Source organism: Annulohypoxylon truncatum (genome assembly GCF_022578515.1).
Source record: "Annulohypoxylon truncatum strain CBS 140777 unplaced genomic scaffold F4807scaffold_52, whole genome shotgun sequence".
Lineage (NCBI taxonomy): Eukaryota > Fungi > Ascomycota > Sordariomycetes > Xylariales > Hypoxylaceae > Annulohypoxylon > Annulohypoxylon truncatum.
This window is the reverse complement of record NW_025953838.1, coordinates 82,404-102,916: the sequence shown is the minus strand read 5'-3', so window position 1 is coordinate 102,916 and position 20,513 is coordinate 82,404. Positions and strand designations below refer to the sequence as shown.

General features: G+C 40.2%; 6 protein-coding genes across 6 annotated transcripts; 3 read left to right on the top strand and 3 right to left on the bottom strand.

The window, feature by feature from the left end:
• Nucleotides 1-494: 494 nt before the first annotated feature.
• On the bottom strand, nt 495-1,726 carry F4807DRAFT_321145 (uncharacterized protein). The gene is made up of 4 exons (XM_047995155.1): nt 1,554-1,726; nt 1,211-1,500; nt 888-1,148; nt 495-812 (listed from the first exon to the last, which is right to left on the bottom strand). Exons 2-4 carry the CDS (start codon nt 1,438-1,440, stop codon nt 728-730), a joined length of 576 nt encoding a protein of 191 aa, XP_047849250.1. The 5' UTR covers nt 1,441-1,500; nt 1,554-1,726; the 3' UTR covers nt 495-727.
• A 986-nt stretch (nt 1,727-2,712) lies between these two features.
• On the top strand, nt 2,713-5,252 carry F4807DRAFT_465371 (uncharacterized protein; the record flags this gene model as incomplete). The annotated part of the gene is made up of 3 exons (XM_048002270.1): nt 2,713-3,832; nt 3,891-4,070; nt 4,120-5,252. 3 exons carry the CDS (start codon nt 2,713-2,715, stop codon nt 5,250-5,252), a joined length of 2,433 nt encoding a protein of 810 aa, XP_047849249.1.
• A 251-nt stretch (nt 5,253-5,503) lies between these two features.
• On the bottom strand, nt 5,504-7,113 carry F4807DRAFT_321040 (uncharacterized protein). Its single transcript, XM_047995153.1, has one exon. The coding sequence runs from the start codon at nt 6,891-6,893 to the stop codon at nt 5,772-5,774; it is 1,122 nt and encodes a 373-aa protein (XP_047849248.1). The 5' UTR covers nt 6,894-7,113; the 3' UTR covers nt 5,504-5,771.
• A 47-nt stretch (nt 7,114-7,160) lies between these two features.
• On the bottom strand, nt 7,161-9,323 carry F4807DRAFT_471789 (ankyrin). The gene is made up of 6 exons (XM_048002961.1): nt 8,632-9,323; nt 8,336-8,567; nt 7,855-8,271; nt 7,676-7,783; nt 7,550-7,608; nt 7,161-7,477 (listed from the first exon to the last, which is right to left on the bottom strand). The coding sequence occupies exons 1-6, from the start codon at nt 9,229-9,231 to the stop codon at nt 7,421-7,423; spliced, it is 1,473 nt and encodes a 490-aa protein (XP_047849247.1). The 5' UTR covers nt 9,232-9,323; the 3' UTR covers nt 7,161-7,420.
• A 1,250-nt stretch (nt 9,324-10,573) lies between these two features.
• Nucleotides 10,574-12,196, top strand: F4807DRAFT_471786 (uncharacterized protein; the record flags this gene model as incomplete). The annotated part of the gene is made up of 1 exon (XM_048002960.1): nt 10,574-12,196. One exon carries the CDS (start codon nt 10,574-10,576, stop codon nt 12,194-12,196), a length of 1,623 nt encoding a protein of 540 aa, XP_047849246.1.
• Nucleotides 12,197-14,667: 2,471 nt separating this feature from the next.
• Nucleotides 14,668-14,991, top strand: F4807DRAFT_465367 (uncharacterized protein; the record flags this gene model as incomplete). The annotated part of the gene is made up of 2 exons (XM_048002269.1): nt 14,668-14,705; nt 14,787-14,991. The coding sequence occupies 2 exons, from the start codon at nt 14,668-14,670 to the stop codon at nt 14,989-14,991; spliced, it is 243 nt and encodes an 80-aa protein (XP_047849245.1).
• Nucleotides 14,992-20,513: the final 5,522 nt, after the last annotated feature.

Genomic DNA, 20,513 nt, shown 5'->3' with positions numbered 1-20,513 from the left:
AGAACTAAACAACTTAAAATGCGAATAATCTGTATAATTTGACGGATATTTTGTAACTTTGAAGTTTCTATGAATGAAGAGAGCTGAGACGAATCAAACGGAACAGATGTGCCGTAAGATTTCAGCTCGTCGCTCCACCTTCCTAAACCTTTCCAAACCTCCCAAACTTTCTTAAACTTCCCGCAACCTTGAACACTGCCCCTCATTCGACTTTTAGTCAGCAGCAGGACACAAAAGGCCCGTGATAGCGGGGGGATCCACGAAAGATTTAGTGATTAAAACAATATTCACATATCCATATCCATATTCATATATTTACCTACCTCCTCTGTATGAAATTGAAATGTCTACTCCAGTTTCTCACAAATCTGGTCACGGACATGCTGTATACAGAGGGGATATTGAGTATCGCAACATAACATTCCCCTTTAGCTTAAAATCTCAAATAAGCTGCCGTAAGATGTGTAGGACTGTGTGGTATGAGGTACCTGGAGTTCCTTCCCTTATAAGGGTTTCCGTTAACACGCTGGATAAGTTTGCGAGTGATAGTATGTCACCAATGTAACCCTCAAGCCAGGTCACCTGTTTACCAGTAACGACTGTCCAGTTGTCCTATCGTGCAGCAGCCAATGTCAAACGAGCTCTGACTTGCTAGACTGTTAGCTGAACGGCCCGATAGGCGGTGCTATGAAGAGATGGTTAAGCAGCAAAACTGAGTGACAAGTGTCTACTCGTCGTGACTTCTTCGCGACGCCTTCTTTGAGCTCTGATGTTTCTTCAGTTTCAGTCTGTGCTCGTGGTATGATTTCTCCCTGGTTTCCCAATCGTCAGTTACAACCTGTCGTCATTGGAACTCGAAAAACATATGGAAGGAAACTCTTACTTACAAGTCTTCATATTTCTTGATCTTGTCGCGGCTTGTCTGCTTAGGTATATGCTGCTTGTATAACTTCAGTAGTTCGTCGGCTAGCTTGTGATGATTTTCGTGGGTATTTGCGGTCCTGTTCCGTTGTGTCTGAGCATGAATCGTGATGGAGTCGGACCCCTTGGTGTAATATCTTGAAGACCGCAATGCGGAACACATTAACTTGGGTAGGCTCTTGGACAGTTCTTCGATGGGCCACACTGTTGTGGCTTTGCTCTCGGTTCTAGCCGAACCATCAGATCGAGGCGTTCCTAAGAGTAACAGAGACTAAGAATATTTACCTACTTGTTTACATGTTGTCCCCCGGGTCCGCTAGCTCTCGAATATTTCGTATGACCCTTTGGCAAGCTGTCCGAATTAAATGAGGCATGCCAGTTCCTGGCTTCAGCTAGCTCTTCTTGGTCGAAATCAGTATCATGAGTTCGGGTTTGTACAGTTCGCATAAACGAATGCGGTGCTCCAAAATACTTAGATATGGGAGACGAAGTTAAGCGCGTGGATAGGGACCGAAGCATGGTTTTTGGGTAATAATCATTCGTGTTCTGCTTCTTCGCTTTGGTACATCAGCTGCTGTTCTTGTACTGGTTACTACTACTACTAGTATATAAGTTTGGGTCTAACCTCTTACCTAGTAGGTTGTCCACTTATTACGTGGCTAATAGCATGAATTAGATCATTAGAAGGAGAACTTCTGGTCGAACAGATACTTTGAAACAAGTATCATTGGATTGATTGAATTCTATCATATTCTATTTCTTTGTGTTGGAGTAGGTACCTACATAGGTATGTACCCTTTGGATGTTCAACCTTGAATTGTTCTTAAAACAGGACAAGTTTTTATCCGTGAAAACAAATATGGATATATTCAGCTATCCGTTAGCGCTCTTTTATATCCCTATAGCCCGTAGTATAGTCTTAAAGCAGCCAATGGCGTTAGCAATCTGGCTAGTTACCTTTGTTAGAGGACAATTCCTTTCTAGAAAATTTCCTGCATTCTTCATCGTCGGATCCCACTCTCCCATTCCCCCCCCATCCCAGCTCCCAGCCTTGCACCTTGCACCTTGCATCTTCGCAAAGCCTCAACCCACCCTCCACCCCCTCCACATCTTTGCGTTCTCATCATCTTCTCCGACATGATTTGTTCTTCTTCATTGATGCCATTGATACTTGTTGAAATCCCTTGAACAGAATTGTGTCAATACCGAGTGATCTACTGAGCAATCGCTGCCAATTATTTGTTCACATTGGCACCAATCAGCAGAGAGCGCAGAGGCGCGCAAAACTACGCGTGCTAATCTACACTCATCCCACATGTTCAAGTAAAACTTGACTGTCCCAGGTGCTTCTGTTTTTCCCTGTTACCTTTATTCCAATTTCTAAACCTCGCTTTTCACCTACAACACATGGGTCTCTACTTATTCCTCTCCGCGCCCTGTGATTTCTGCCAGCTTGGACAGGCCATTTCCCGACAATCTTCTTCAAAGGCACCATTATCAACGTTGAACTGCCATCGCATCGCATACCTATCAGCACAACGGAAACTTACCTAGGTAAATTTCGAATACAGCTCCAAAACTCCCAAGGTTGCCAACTATCATACCCAGGTACCGCAGGCAACATTCCAACGTTCTCTAGATTGTCTGACCTCCCATGCCACCTGGATGACCGGGACGTCACCTCCACTTCTGGCGACTGCCAATCTAACCCCCCTATCGCCAGCACCCCTTCACCCCTCATCACCAGTTATAGTGCCGGCTCTTCAGGATCAAGCCGATACTCTTTGTACTATGTCGCTCTCCGACGGCGACCAAGTCCCTCCCACGGCTGCTGCGAACCAGACCAATGATGTAGCTCTAGCAGCAGGCCAAAACCACGGCAACACGGCAACGACCAACTACCAAGACAACAGCAGAGGTGGCGTCGGTGCCACCGTTCCGTATTTGAGCTATTTCGGAGATGACAATGACGGCAACAAGGAAGAAGGAACCTTAGTTAAGGATGATAGAAACACCGACCACCCTAATCATGATCAACAGAATGGTGCTGTTGAAGCCCAGCAAGATGTATCCCAGCCGAACACATCAGCTCTTAGTTCTGACCTGTCTGAATCGCAGACAGGTCATTCTGAAGTTAACACTTACACTTCACATGATCTTTCTAAGTCTCTCAATATCCCTGTCCAACATGTGCACCAGCCTGTTCCGAACACGAGCCGCTCGAGCCCACAAGAGGCCCAAGAACCTCAAGAGCCGCAAGAACAGGCCGTAGTCGCCTCGTCGATCGCCCATACCTTGGATGCACCTCAGCCACCGGCAGAGACTGCCGCTGAGGAGACTGAAAACAAGAACCAAACTCAAGGTCATGCCCTATCAAGTGCTGCCAATGATGATAATATTGATATCCAGGACATTGTGGACAAGATCATAGGTAATTCTTCCACTGGACCTGCCCAACAGTCATCGGTACAGCAGATTTCTGCCAACGCGCCATCTGTGTCCCTGCCTCCCAGACCGCCTATGCCTCAGCAACCTCCCCTAGCCCAGCCACATGTGCGTCTAGAAGATGTTCCTGGTCTCAACTATCAGCCGGGCCTTTCTTATCCCCATGCCACCGGCATTGCCTCCTCTCTGCCGCCTCCGCCCGGCACTTACTCAGTCGGCGCTCCTGGGACGGCTCTAGAAGCTCGTAATACTCTCCCACCCCCGCCGTCCTCATCCTCTCTTAGTTCTCTGCCAGCCCATCCTTTCCCAGTGGCACAATTTGATCCTACTTATGTTGCTGCGACAGGCATCCGATCGCAACCCAGCGACCAGTCTCAACAATGGGAGACATTTTTGCATGAGGAACGCCGTTACGTATCCGAAGCCAAGTGGGACCGTTTTCCGGAAGGATCGAGATTGTTTATTGGTAAGTTCCGTTCCATAATTTCCTACATATATCGGTCGCTTATCGGTTTTTCCAATAGGAAATCTCTCTAGTGACAGAGTCTCTAAGAAAGAGGTGTTCGACCTCTTTTCTAAATATGGCCGCTTGGCGCAGATTTCTCTCAAGCAGGCATATGGCTTCGTGCAATACCACACTATGGCGGAAGGTCAAGCTGCGATGGATCATCTGCAGGGAATCGATGTTAGAGGCCGTAAGATTCGTGAGTGCATTCTTTTATCGTATGATTTTGTTCATCTTCTAACAAAGAGCGGACCTTGAATTTTCCCGCACGCAGAAGAAGGATGGTGACGGTGACAAACGTAGCAACAAGAGCAAGCGTGATAATGAACGTCACGATGCTGCACGTGGTCGACGTGATGATTATCGCCCTAGTCGCCAATCATCTCCTCGCCGAGGCAGTCATCGCCAACAGAATTCGTACGATAGTGGCCGTGGCTATTATGATGATTATGGTGGTCGTGGTCGTTCACGGTCTCCCAGCTACGGAAGACGCGACTCAGGCAGCTATCGACACCGAAGCCCTAGCCCGTACCGGCGTCAAATTTCCGAGGCAGAACTCGATATCCCTCGTAGGTACGGAGGAGATATCCCGGATGTGCAGTTCCTTATTATCCAAGAAGTCGAACGAGACTTCGTTGGTTGGGTTGAGCGCTCCTTTCTCGACCTAGGCTTAAAGGTGCAGGTCATGTTCCTACACTCTAACCTCTCCCGAGAGGCCGTAATCCAGCGTCAGGTGATGGAAGGCGTTTATGCAGTGGTTGAACTGGATTATCAAGCACAACGAAGCGGCACCGTCTCACTACAGGTGTTCAATCGCTCTGGCGGACGTGGTAGTATTCGCTATGATCAATACCAAGACCTTGCCCCCAGCATCGCGGCCCAGCTTGTTCATCGCGCCAAGCCTCAAGCTCCCCAGGTCCAGCATATCCCTCCCTATGGTGGTGTACAGTATCCGCCGACCCCGACCCAATACCCTCCGGCTCCACGGCCTACTTACGTACCTCCTTCGTATCCAAGCCAGCCCTATCCTAGTGCACCAGTTCCTCCTATTGGCGGCACACAGGGCTCTTTAGACAACGCCACCTTGCAAAAGATTCTTGGAAGTCTTCATAGTCAGCAAGGCACTCCGTCTAATGCGCCCCAGGCTTATGCTTCAAGTCAGACAATTGTGCGACCCCCTGTTAATCAGGATCCGAATGCAGCCTACCCTGGCGTCGGAGCAAGCAATCATCCTTATGCGCCTGGTCCTAATCGACAATACAACGCGAACTATCCACCTGCTCCCGCTCCCGGAGGACCAGGAGTGCCAGGCGCCCAAGGCGGCGATCCAAACCAACATGTGCAGACTATCATGGCACAACTAGCTCGATACCGCCAGTGAGCAAGTCGCCCCAGGGTACAGCTTTGTAATAAGCGCCTTTTTCATCGTTCCGCTCATTGGAACATGGACCCCGTTCATCTAGCGTTTGTCCTTAGTCAGACGCCTTCTTGCATGGCTAAAGGTGCTTACTAGAAGTTTAGTGGAATTCTTGAACTAAGACTGGGTTGATGGTTTTCTCACTACGGTACTAATGTGTACGCACGAGGGACTTATCAGCCTTAGCCCTTGCTATAGCTTTCCAATTCTGAGATAGGCTTGATAGCATAAATGCAAATCATCACACCGATGATAATGGATTACTTAAATTGGGCTTTGTTGCCTCTTGTTGCGTGTTGTTTTCAGTGAGCCAAGTTTTGTCTGATCCCCGGGCTGTTTTGACCTGCCCGTTCCCCCCTTTTTGATTGTATCGTATCGTATCGTACAATTCTTCGCATCATTACACGTATAATTCCGAGCACATGACTCTAATACCTACTAGTATGGACTAAATTCTCAGTCCATTCTATTCGTACCTGAACCTCAACTTTTGCCGTCCGCTCCGTCTATCCCAAGTAGCAACCCCCTAATCCTATCCTCAGCCTCCTTCCTCGCCTCCTCACGGCTCCCGCCCTTCGCAGGGGCAGCCTTGCGCAACCAATCCCTCAGCTCGGCCCTCAGCTGATCCACATCCCTCCCCCGAACATCCATCCCTCGGTCCTCGCACGCGAGCACAACCTCCTCATCAACCAACGCATCCACGCCGCCCCCCTTCCTAATCAGCGCGTCGTCCTCCGCGATCCGCACCACCGCGCGTGTCGCCAGCGACGACCCGAACGGCGAGTCGATCCCGATCCGGTCCCACAGCGGACTCGTCAGCCCCAGCGCGCGGCACACGTGGCCGCTCGCCAAGCCGCCGCGCAGGTCATGCGCCGTCAACTGCGCGTGTTTCAGAGAGGCGTAGCTGCGGGCGCGCCGCGCTTCGGAACGCCGCTGTAAGGCGGAGATTTGGTTCGGGATTCGGCAGGTGTAGGGTGTTAAGCGCGGGAACGCTATTACGACGAGGGGGGTTAGTTCTCCGCAGACGAGGAGTAGGAGCGCGAAGGCCGGGACGCGGAAGAGGTCGTGGTGTACGCGTTCGCGGAGGAGGATGTCGGAGCGTGTGGGGTTGTCTGAGGGAGATGGGTTGGTGGTGGATATGGAGGAGGTGGATTGGGAGAGCAGGCGTCGGTTCGTGAGGATGGCTCGGAGTCCGGTCTTGTAGAAGGTCATGTAGGCTTTGCCGTATTGGTACCAGTACGTGAACATCGAGGTCGCGGGGTCGCGCGTGGGTAGTTCTAGAGGTGGTGGTCGGGTCGAGGCGGGTGGGTTGAGAGTTGAGGAGGGTGGGAGGGGAGAGGATGGCCGGGTTGGAGAGGAGGCGAGCTCGGAGATAGTGGGAGGTGGTTTCGTCTTGGTTTCTTTGGCTTGCGATGCCGTTGATGCGGTGCGTCGAGAGCTTAAGCTTGAGCTCGAGCTTGGCTGTGGTGGAGCTAACCGCTTTCGAGCTCGAATGTTATAGGTCGTGATGAAGAGAGGCGCAAGCGTGGGTGTGCAAGATCCGGTGCCATTGTTGAGGAACAGAGGACGGACGCGCGCAATGCGCAGTCCTGTGTGAGGGGGCATCGGAAATGCGGTAGGTTTTAGAAGTTGACGAGAAACCACAATTGAATTTCAATATTTTTTCAAGGACGTCGTCATGAAGCTGGAAATTCTCGTGGGTTGACTGCGTCAGGATTGAATGTGGTCCGAGCTTGGGTACCTCTATCGATAAGACGGTTAAACTCTCTGACCCCTGAACCCCTTACCCCTAACCCCTTTTTCGATTCTAGGAAGACCGTCGGCTCAACCTTCGTGATTAAAAAATATTCCAACGAATTTACGTTTTGATAACTTGTGAATAGATAGGAGAAAGTATTTTCATGAGTTCAACATAATGAAAATTGATGCTAAGGTATGATTAAGGATAGACTATCAGTAAGTCTTGATGTATGTATTTGTTATGAGAACAAAAGAAAAGACGCCGTCGACTCATAGAACCTTGCCCTTCTTTCCAATCTGCTCCGAATCGAAGTTCAGGACCATGTGAAGATTAACATATTGAACTCTCTCTTGGTCCTGCCCTTCCTATAGATTTGGTCATATGAAAGTGTTTACCGAGTTTCGCTGGTTTCGGGACCTTTGATAGGAGAGAATAGGGTTTCAATTAACTAGATGAGATAGGTTAGAAGGGCCTAAGTCGGCGATTAAATCAGAAGTTGAGGAGTCGGTGTGATGCTCACCCATCGGTCAAGATCCCATTCATTTTCACGAAACTCCGTGAATTTGGCATCTAGCTGATCTGGATAGTGTTAGACCATTAGTAGGTACTGAGATAGAAAACATGAGGGGCCAAGTATCAGACCTACCTGTAGTACAGTAAACCACTTCAGAAATCTCAGCGTTGCCTCTAAGTCCGTCAAGAAACCTTGCCGCATCTCTCCCAGAGCCGACTTGGCCGACCATGAATTTCACACCTATAAGTTGAGATGATAGTGTTAGATGATGGGATTATTAATACGAGACGAAATGATGCATTAGTACGTACTCTTGCGAGGATACCCAGCCCGCTCCAACCTATTACCACACTCCAAGATCGCTTCCACAAACTCAGAGGGGCTTTCTCTAGTAGGCATGCCGTCGGTGACTACGGAGATAAGGAGCGGTCTTTCAAGTCCGCCATCCTCAGATTCTAGCTTGCTGTAAACTAGCGGCTCGAGGATCTTCGATTTTAGATAAGTGCCGATTTTGGTATGGCTATTTTCCCGCTGCCAGGATATTAACTCGAAGACCTTCCCGATCCCCTCTAGGTTTAAGTTCGAAGAATGCTCCATATCCTGATTGATGAAACGTAGCATAACGCCTTCGTGTTCGGGGAGAATTCGTGTGGTGATCTTAGCGATTCGCTCGACGAGACATTTCTGAGACTCCCAACGGCCCTCCCTCCTCATAGAGGAGCTGTCGTCTATACATCTGTTATTAGATACGAGTAGCCAGAGGTTTGCAGGTGCTAATAATTGATATCTTACCGCAGTATAAGACTTGCTGATGCAAAGAAACATTGATAGTCTTAGGCAATAGTTCTTCACAGCCTAGGCATGTGCTCGTATCATTCTTCAAGTCCACTGCCTTTTGTGTCAACTCCTTTATGTAATCCTCCTTCCCCTTGAAGAACCGTTGTAGTATAGGATTGTCGTCGACGAATCTCTCGACACTTTCTACAAGTTCTTCTCCACTAGGCTCCTCGAGGATGTCCATTTCCTGCGATGCCTAGTTAGTGGAACCGCTGCTTAAACGGGTGTTAAGTCAAGAAATGCCACCTTACTTTGTCAATATCTTCGTCTGGATCGGGGTTTAGTCCAAAGATCCGGCGGACAACGCCGCCGACGTGGATGTTCACCCAGGAAACGACCGAGAGCAGGAAAGATAAGGTGAGGCTAGATAGCTTCCCAAGAGCCCCTCTTTCAGTCTCTGGATGAAGTGCAAGAGGAACTCTGCCTCCCATCATTCTAGCCATCTCTTCCGCATTTTGATGGCTGTCGTTCTCCAACTCTATAGAAGCCCCGGCCTTCCGCAAGAGTCTTATAGATTCTAGGTCGCCCTTTGTAACAGCAAACATCAACGGTGTATTGTTATCGGCGATATCACACGTTGCATCAACGGAACTAGAGGGTGTCCTCGTCAGGAGAAGCTGGATGATTCGAGAGCGGTTATAGCTGGTTTTCCACGCAGCAAGGAGTAATGGAGTTTCGCCATTCCTAGACCGTGCATCTGCTTCGACGCCCTTATCAAGGAGCCGTTTGACCTTCTCAGCATCTCCTACAACGGTCGCAGTAGCTAACGGTGTCAGACCATCTATGGGATTTCGTTCATTGAGGGTATCTGGATTTCCGTTGGCACGCCGAGCATTTACGCGAGTTCCCATGGTGAAAGTTTCGGATGAACTCTTGAGTGTGGACAAGAAAAAAAATAATATAAAATGTGATGATTTCCTAGTTGGTAGTAGTTCTAGGTATGTGATTGAATTTGGCAAGCCTTGTGGAATATTTGCGCTATGGAAAGATAAGGTATTTATATTCCTCAGTATAGTTAGATCGAGGAGCTCAGGGGTTACCCAAAAGTCGGGGGGACCTCCCCAAACCCTCAATATTGAGGCTCAAAACACTTATCAAAGCTGATCGCAAGTACATTCTCGGGAGTCACATCGGGCTGCACGGCCGTATTTATGCCCAACTCTCGACCTACAGTATCTAGGGGCATTCAATGTCTTCTAAGGTACGAATAAACTTACACCAGAAGGCTACCATCCGGGTTCTGATAATTATGTGTCTCGCTATGCGCGTTTCCAGGATAATTGAGTAAGGCTAGGTACAGATTACACCATATCCTTGTATCTTACTGTATTTCTCCTCTGGGTGGGGATATAAATGTACTATCGTGCACAGGTAAGGCTGAGCTGAATTCTTAGTCTAGAACGGCGTGGGTTAAGGGTGTATGAGTGCAAAGGTACAAAAGTCATAATGATTGTTTTTAGGAGGTTGAAGGCTGTGATATGTGTCATTTGGGCGGTTATGTCTTTGCGCTTGGATCGCAATACATTAATCGCATGCATAGAACCAAACATAAATGAACAGCTGGTATTGAATACAGCCCGATTACTCAGGTATCTTGTAGAGCCTCACTCGTTATCTACCTCACCGACGATATTTCCTCAAGCAGGTAACGTCACTTGGTGGTATTTGCTCACCCCCTCTGACCCAATATCACGAAAAGCACATCTTGGGGTACATAGATTATCGGTCAACCAATCGGGGATCCTGTAGGATATATCAGCTTGCTTTTCAAAATGAAACCGTGTGGTGTGACTTATTGATCGTCAGCTTTCATCGCAAAGGAGAGCTGACCGGTGTGGGCGAGCATCATAAAAGAAGTTTCTGAATATCTTAATGCGTTTATAGCTCATACCAAACTTATACTCAGCTAGTATCGTGGTCATTATTCACGCTAGATAAGCCAATGATTAGGAGGCTGAATTCGGATATGATATTATCCTTATAGGAACGTGTATATAGTAGGACTCTCCTCGCCATCTAGTAAATGAAAGAAGTTACCTAGGTAATATACGCAATAAAGTCTAAAACTTCGCAAATTCTAAACAAGTGGATATTCAATCCGGCTTTCCTCCTTCGGTAAACCAAGTGGCTTGGTTATTAAAACGAGAAGACCTATTGAAGTTTGGTACTACTACTACCATTTCTTCCAAGTCAATGGACAGGGCCATTAAACGTCTAAAGGCTAAAAAGGTACTCGTATTTGAGCGTGGAGAGGAGGAGTATGAGCGTTCCGTCGCGACATCAAACCTTCTGTTCCGTTTCTCGAGGCCGGAATGTGTAATGCAGCCCACGACGTTTTCACAAGTCCAAGATATAATCAAGCAGGCAAAATCGCAGAAACTCGAAATAACCATCAAAGGCGGGGGCCACTCATACGCGGGACATTCCACCGCCTTCAGAGGTATCTCTCTGGATCTCAGCAAGTTGAACACGGCCAAACTTGATATCAAATCTAAAAGTGTCACTATACAAGCTGGTTGCCAGTGGGGCAATGTTTACAAGACCTTGGTTAACGGCCAACATGATGGGTTCGTCGTGAATGGCGGCAGGTGTCCCACTGTGGGAGTAGGGGGGTTTACTCTTGGGGGTGGTCTCGGCCCATTCACCAGGAGTATCGGAATGGGGAGCGACACTTTAACGGAGGCTACCCTAGTGACCGCAGATGGAAACTTGGTCACCGTCAAGGATAGTGATGACCCGAACTCTAATAAAGGCAGGCTCTTCTGGGCGATCCGCGGTGGAGGAGGTGGTAATTTCGGAGTCTTGGTAGAAATGAAGCTACAGGTTCGGAGACTACGCAACAAGGATGGCATTGTGATAGCTGGGAGATATCAGTGGTTTCCCAAGTCGGGAATGACTGATGATTTCATGACCACGATGAACAGTTTCTATACGACGAGCTGGCCTAACCGGATGACCATCGACAGTACGTGGATGTGCGATCTACGAGGACGTTCTTCAGCTGACGGAGTGAGATTCTTGATATATTATGATGGGACTAAAGAAGAGTTTGATGTTGTTATCGACGAATATATCAAAAACCTAGAACTATCGAAGCAGCTCAAAAGGCGATCCCTACCTGAAAAGTCCACACGTTTCCTTCATGAGACGCTCGTTTCTCAATGGACAGAGGAAACTAAAAAGGCTTTTCCGAGCAACAATACCTATAGCATCTACAGCTCCTTCATTTTCAAAAATGATAGGATCACTATTGAAAGAGCAACATCTATTATACGAGAAGATATGGAGGCCTTCCGACGTCGATTCTCTGGGGAACAGGTTGAGTTTCTAGTGACATGGATCCATTCGGGTGGAAAGGCGACCGAGAAGAAACCTTCAGACACGGCTTTCTTCTGGCGTGAAGCTGTATACCACACCTATGTCACTGTAGAATGGGTGGATAAATGGATGGAAACGGACATGAGACCTTTCTTGGAGGATGTCAAGAAGAAATTGAGGCCCCTTTCCCTAAAGGGAGAGGCTGCGTTCATCAATTTCCCCGACGGAGCGCTGGGCGCAAACGCCCATGAGCGGGCATATTTTGGGGATAATCGCCAGGAATTGAGGCGTGTCAAGAAGATGTGGGATAAGGACAACTTTTTCAAGTCGGCACAAGGCGTTGGGCTCCCAAAAAGTGCGGAGAACGATGGAGGATCGGGTGTAAACAGACCAAATGAAGAGGATTTGACACACACAATCGCAGGAGAGCATTGGAAGTATTTCGGAACAAAAAACTTCAAGAAAGAGTTGAACGAACTAGTTGAATTGGGGCTTTGAATGGAACACTGACCATAATGATAGAATATTGATTGAAATTTTACTTAGGAAATTATCCCCTTGGTGAGTGATCATAATCTCACAATGTAGTTGGAGTTCATGAAAGGAAGCGTTCTGTTTGGTACTTCCAACCTAGGTACCTACATATTTACAAGAAACAAGTATCACAGACCATATCGACGGGCGAGGAAATTCAGAAACGGAAAACAATGACCGTGTCGCATTAATAGTCCTTCCTACTATCTATGGAGATGGATGCAAATACCCAACGGTAGGTATTAATAGTAAGCCATCCTGATATTATGTTATAGAAGGTGTTTTTGATTTACTAAAGCTTCTACCTAGATTACATGGTGTTTACATATGGCTGTGTATCTTTACCTTCAGGGGGTACACATCTCACATTGGTGTATCCGCCCCCAACTAAAGAATAAATAGGCATGTAACTACTTGTATAAAGGGTGTCCTTTAGACATGTTAAAAATAGCCAAGTTGATTTCAGCTTTCCTATGCGCATTCGAATTACCTTCCTCTCAATGAATTTGCCTACCTCTAACTTCTGTTAAATTGCTCAAGTGTCCTCGATCTGCTATATCAGTTTCTCGGTATGATGAAGATTTATCCCAGCATTTCGTAAGTCGTGTCGATCCAAAGAAAATCATTAATTCAAAAGACCCGAACCCCCTCACTTCGTACACCCATGACTCAGGCTCAGCTACCTCCAACACGTCGTCATCGAAATTAAAACAAGAAGATAAAAATCGGTCCGAAGACATACTCTTGTGATCCTCAACACAGTTCCAATATTTCATACCGGTATAAAAGTTCCGGATTAACAGAGAGTGCCTTGCTGCTTTTGTTAAAATTACGAAAACATTCACCGGTGTTTCTCAAGATCAGAATGTCACAAGTGACACATCACGCTAAAAATGGTCAAATCTCATTCAGGACATGCAGGACAACACTTAAGGTGTAACCTAGGATGCTAATACGTATAGTGAGGCCTTAGCTATCTTTTCATCGAGAAGCATAGCCGATACGATGCGAACTATCGCCTACCTGTATTTGTAGCCAAGGGAAGCAGTTCATGCAAATTCCCGCCCTTTCTCGCTACCTATGAATTAGCACTGGAGATATTACTCACGGAATGCTTTATCCTGGTACACGACGGGTCACCATTAACTCTAGTGAGAACAGATAGAAAGAAACATCACATACTCCGTATCCCCGACTCCCATAGAAACCACTGCATCGGATATACACCCAACATGACACACTATGTGACGTCAAGATTTATCTCTTTAAACGAGCTCACCGGAGGCAACTAAGTAGTTTCCTAGAAAGAAAGAAATTCAAAACTTTCATAACTTACTAAAACTTTCAGTATCATGCGTTCAGCGTTTTAAGTAAGTTCATTGCAATACTTCACTTGTTTTCAAAGGATATAAAATGAGAATTCGGTAGTATGAATATATATATATATATATTTAAATTAAACCCGTAATTAGAAACCAGTTGGAGATTTTGTATGCTAGATTGGTATGTACTTAAGTACGTACCATGTAACAAGAACCATCCTGGGCTAGAATCTTCCAGGAAATTGAATTAAATATACAAATCTTTCTATTGGATGAATTAGATACAGCTCCCACATCTCATAACGTTAAGTTCGTATAACCAAACCACTGCAACTGCACCAAACAAGACGGTAAATAAATGGGACTCGGTCTGGCCTAGAGGCTAACACAGACCTAACTCATTAATTCTCTTATAGTTACCTAGTATGTTTTAACGATAGGCTGAGCATAATGTATATAAGAATACTTGAAAACAAGCCTACTTTTATTTTACTTCATGAGCTAGAGCAGTACTAACTAACTGGAATAGAAGTTAAATTCTCGGGGGAGTTATCCGTTAAAACCTTCTCGTATAACCCATCATATGATATCCTACATGAATAACCTTTTTGTTACATACCTAAGTTGAATTAATATAGCCACTGTAAACAAGTTGGCAACCGTAGCGTGTGGAAACTAGGTTTTCCTTACCAAGCCTCGTACACGCCGATATAGTCATCGGAAACAAGGTCCAATATGTTCCCTAAACTACAGTCATGAATGTTGTGTCTTGGGTGTATCGGCATGAATCATAAGTAAAAGGCTTTTGCTGTAAGTAGCAGTCTATTCGGTCTACCATTAGCAATTCTTGGATCATTACTTGCTAGGTTTGACTATAAGTAAGAAAATGTCTATAAAGTAGATAAATATTTCACCGTGTTTATACTTTTCAAGATTCTAGCCTGAAGATTTCTGCTAAGTTATGATCACTCAAGCTATATTCACGAGCACGCGGTGTTATTTGAGTGAGTACCTACCTAGGTTTCCTAAAAATAATCATACAACGTGAATCTCATTAGGTTATAGGTACACAACTTTACTGTTACACACCTGTTACTTGTTACTCGTTTTAGGATGTCCTCCGAATTGAACACCAATGCTGGCACCAATGAGTAAGCCGACCTAGAATTCTCTGTTCGAAATTTCTACATGGGTTAAAGAAGCTGGAGCTCATCTATTCCACTATGATGTAGTTATAAGTCCCCGAAAGCAACCCAAAATCAGACCCAGCACACTACCGATAATGAATACCGCCTCCGAGCGGACCGTTTGGGGATTTTTACCAACGGCCCTCCTAGTACCATTCTTTTCTCGGATCTCGACCCCAAGGATATCAAGGCGGCCCACAAGGCGCGTATTTCCGCCGAGCTCAACACTATTTTGCCTCGTCTTCCTTAAATTTGGTTGCTTTCTACGTTGCGGCCTATAAGATGGCGGATACCTTGCTTCCTTGCACTGAGTTTATGCTACGTACCTAGGCTTGAAAGATATTCGTTATTTAGGGTAGCACCAAATATGGGAAGTAGTCAATTTTATGCGAGTTAAAATCACGCCTGGTAGAGTTCATGTTTTTGTTCTGTTCGAATATTAATGGTTTTCATCAAGTACTCCTTCGGTTGGCATAAGACTACAGCTCCACCACAATTAGTAATTGTACTTTCAGCAACCCCTGAGCTCCACTGGCACCCATACAAGCTTACTTCTAGTTAGTTAGACGCCTCCGAAGATCACTGTGAGAGCCTCAACGCTCGCAGGTCCAAAGGGCCTGCGCTATCGCCGATGTACAGTTACCGGTTTTGTGGAGACTGTAGTCTTATGCCAACCAAAGAGATATCTCTACTGGCGGCGGGCGGGTCATTTCCGCAGCCTATCCCTAGGTAAATAGAAGAGGGGTATCCATCCCAAATGGAGATATCGGACATAACTATATACGTACTAACATAAGGGGTATTCTATGAAGTATCCACCATGGGAATCAACTCCAACAAGGACTAAATAATAAACTACAGTCTCTGGAATATATATGGATATAATCTCCAATTGCTTAAAGCTCGCCTCAATTTTCTAAACATTTCGGTGATATAATTTGAACTAGGTTACCCACCTATACAACCACTGTTAGGACCATTGTCCCAACCTACCAGCCACTAGCCACAGGACACTAGCCACCTGGACTAATAACAACGACTATGAACCACCACTTGAACTAGCAAACATATTTGTCCAACTATCAACCATAGTCTAACACCGCCTATGTCTTTTCAAGCATATTTTGGAGACCTCTTAGTCTGATATATCTCAGTCTAAGAAACCCAGGGAGCACCATAGCCCAATGTAAGAGCAATTCCAATCCATCGACAATTGTCGCCTTAGGTCCTGCGAGGACAAATGAAGTAACAAAACGAGGACTACAACGAAGAGCAAAACCCGGGTATCTTTTTTCTATCTTAGAACATTTTCTTTCTAAATTCTAATTATCGTTTAATCCGCGAATTTTTGAGCTGACCTTCGTCATCTTTGCGACGTGCACGTGCACATGACGGCTTTCCATGTGGCATGTTAGGAGACATGTTAACCTAATCATGTATTGAAATATTCTTTGCCTACAGCATGATAATTGATCATCACGAAGTCCCTCCCAATCAATCTCTTTTGCCTAGCTATTCTCGGCATTGTATAACAGAAATTAGACTTCGACTGTGGGACTTTTCTCAAGCCGGCATCGCCTAGAACGCGCTAGGTAAGGCTCTGGTCAAAAGTTTGTAAACTTTTGTGATGGGTTAAACTCGTGTGACTTGGAGCACGCTCACACTGTGTGGCGCCTTTTTCAGTGGCTGAGCTACCTAAGCTGAAGCGGTTGTCCATTAAAACCTAGGGGATAAATTATTATTATAGTTACCTATGTATTTAATTACGCACCGTCCATTAAGTAAAGCATATGGCTAATGTTAAAGCATTACATAAATAAAATAAATAAAATAATTATAATTTATTTAATTACTTTAAATAAATATAAATAATTTAAGAATTTTATTTATTCGTTAAAATTTATTATTTTAATTATTTAATAATAAAAAAAAATAAATTAAAAAAACTTTTATTTATTTTTAAACTTTTATTTTAACGCTTTTATTATTAACTTTACCGCCGTTTTTTTAAAATTTATTTTTTTTAAATTAAATCGTTTAATTCTTATATTTTTTTTTTATTATTTAAAAATTAATATTTAAAATATTAAATTATTTTAAAAAAATTAATTTTTAAAAATTATTTTTAAAATAATATAATTATTTTAATTTAATTAAGAGCAATGCTAGCCGCGCAGTATGCCGGGGCTTATCTCCGGCGCGCAGTACAGCTAAAATGGCGCTAGCGCGTTCGAACGGTGTGTAGAACACCTTTTAACGCAGTACTTGGGTTTAATCAATTATTTCTCGCTCAATATTAATCCAAATCTCTTACAATTACAATAATCCAAAAGCGCTTAATCTACTTTATATACAGCTCCATTTGCAGGACCTGGAACGGTTGTGTTGAAGAGATATTAAGCGTTGAAAAGATCGGTCGGATTGAAGCAATTCCAAGTCTTGCGACCGCGATTTAACCACTGCTCCATTTCGACCTTACAATATCTCCTTTAAACCTTTGTTTTAGGTCCTGCAAATAGGGCTGTATATAAAGTAGATTAAGGGCTCTTAAAGTATAGTAATTATAAGAGATTTAGGCTTGAGTTGAGCGAAGAATAATTGATTGAAGTTGACTGAAAAATAGTTGTGTATAGGAGTTACAAAGGTACAGCTAATTGTATGACGGTTTGTATGGCGGCAAAGGTACCCGATTTATACCTCTTTCGGACGCGCTTTTTTAGCTCTACTGCGCGGCGGAGATAAGCAACATCATACTGCGCGGCTAGCATTGCTCTTAATTAAAAACTCGTTTATATTTAATTAATATAATTAAAATAAATAATATATTAAAAATAAATTAATATAATTTAAAATAATTTTTTTATTTATTTTATTATTAAATAAAAAAATCGTTATTTATATTAAAGTTTATAAATTTTAAATTTAAATAATATTAAAATTTATTAAATAAATTTTAAAAATTTATATTATTATATTTATTTTTTTTAAAAAATATTTTATTATATTATTAATATTTTTTTAAGAAAAATAATTATTTTATTATTAATATTTTTAATATAATAATAATATTATAAAAAAATATTATTAAATTAAAATAATTATTTTATTAATATTATATAATTAACCGTTTTATTTTTAAAATTAATTAAATGTTTTTTCTTTTAAAATTTATTAAATAATAATTAAAATATAAAATAATAACGCATTAATAAATTAATAAATTAATTAATAATTAAATATATTTTTATAAATTTTTTTATATATATAATAATTTTTTTTTAATTTTTTAAATTAATTATTTTTTTAATTTATTTAAGTTTATTTTATTTATATTATATTAATTTTTTTTTAAATATTTTAATTAAAGTTAATTGTTTTTTTTTATTCGTAAATTATTAATTAAAAGTATAAAAAAAGTAAAAAAAATTTAAAATTATTTTAATAATTAATTAATATTATTAATAAAAAAAAAATTAATATTATATTATTTTTATAAATTATATATAAGAAAATATTTATAAAAATGGTTTTTTAATTTTTTTAATATTAACGTAATATTAAAAAAATTAACTTTATTATTTTTATAAAATAAAATTAATTTTTTAAAAAATTTTAAAATTTTTTTAACTTAAATAAAACATTTTTATTTATCGTTAATAAAATCGTAATATAATAATATACGTTTATTTTAATTAATTTTCTTTTTATAAATATTTATAAATCCGTTAATTATATTTTTAAATAATAAAATATTATAAACGGTATTAATAAATATATTATTTTATTTTATATTATTTTTAATAATTATTATAAATTTTTTAATTTATTTAAATTATTTTTTTTTTAAATTTTATATAAATTTATAAAATTTAAATATTTAATTATTAAAATTAATATTATTAATTTCGTTATTATTTTCGTTTATATAATTGTTAATATTTATTTTAATTATAAATTAATAATTTATTATTTTAATTTTTTTAATTTTTATACGGAAAACCGTTTATTGTTATAAATTTTATTTAATATAATTATTTATATTTTAAACTTTTTTAATTATTTTTATTATAATAAATTAATTTTTATTTTTTTTTTTTTTTTTATATATAAAAAAATTAATTATAATATTAACCACGTGGTTAAAATAACGAATATAACGTTTTTTAATTAAGTTTTTAATAATAATTAATTTAAAATTAAAATAATAATATAAAAAAAGTTTTAAAGTTTTATTATTTATTAAAAAAAAATAATTAATAAATTTCTTATTATATATTAATTTATTTATTATTATAATTATTTAAAATATAAAATTTTAATTTATTTTAAATTTTATAAATATTTATAATATTAATAAAATAATATAATATATTTTTAATATTATATATATTAATAATTTTTTTTAAATTAATTAAATAAATTTTTAATTTAAATTATAAATTAACGTAATATATTATTATAATAATTATTTTTTTAATATTAAATAAAGTTTATATATTAAAAAAAAATAAATTTTAAATTTAATTTAATTTTAAAATTATTTTTTAATTTTTAATTATATTTTTTCGAAAGTTTTAAAAATTTATTTATATACGGTTATAACCGTTTTTAAAAATAATTATTCCGTTAATTTTATATTAAATAAGTTTATATATTATTTAAATTATTTTTTAATGATAATAATATTTATTAAATTATAAATAATAAACATTTTAATTAAAAAACGTTAATATATTAATATTATATTTTTAACGTGTAATATTTTATTAATTTACTTTTTTATTTAATTTAATATATTAAGTAAAAAATTAACCTTATAATTATTAATTAAAAAAAAGTTAAATTTATTTCGAAAAATTTTATTATAATTAATAATCCTTTAATTAATAATATAATATATTACGGTTAAAATAAATTTACCGTTTAATAATTTAATTTAATTTATTTTATTATATAAATAATAAAACTATTGTTTTTTTACTTTTTTATTTTAATTTAAATGTTTTTTTCTTTAATATATATAATTAATAAAATATAATTATTATATTTAAAAATTAATAATATAAGTTTATTATTTAATTACTCGTAAATAATATAATTAACACCGTTAACCTTAAACTTAAAAAGTATATATTAAGTAACATTCCCAGGGAAAGTTAAATTAAAATAAGTAATTAATTTACGAATAATAAATTAATTATATAACGAAGGGCCGTTAAATAACGCGAAGGTATTAATAAATATAATAAACAACGATAAAAGTAATAATAAAAATTTAATAACAAAAATAAAAGTTAAAAGAATAAAAAGAACTAAACTATAAAATGAACAAAAAGGATAACCAAATTAAAGGTAATCCAAATATTCGAAATAAAATAACTAAGCAACAAGGTCCACGATACCTTCAACGTCAACAGCAAGGGTGGTTCCGGCCATCTAGGTAACCGTACGGCTCTACTATCTCGTATACTAGGGGGGTCCCAGGGGATGGCCAGGGACCTAAACACCAAAAATAAGGGGGAAATAAGTATATATGTGGGGCACAAGACCCTCATATAATAAATATCCACTCAAACAAAACAATAGGCTCTTATTTTATATAAATAAACAAGAAAAATTCCTTGTTTTATTTTAACTAACCCAAACAATCAAAAACAAACTAAATAATTGTTTTATTTATGTAATGCCCTAGCTAATGTTTCCAAACTTTTGGCCAGAACCTTCGTATCTAACATTCATCGCCACAGGGCAGCATTATGCATTGGGTAGCAC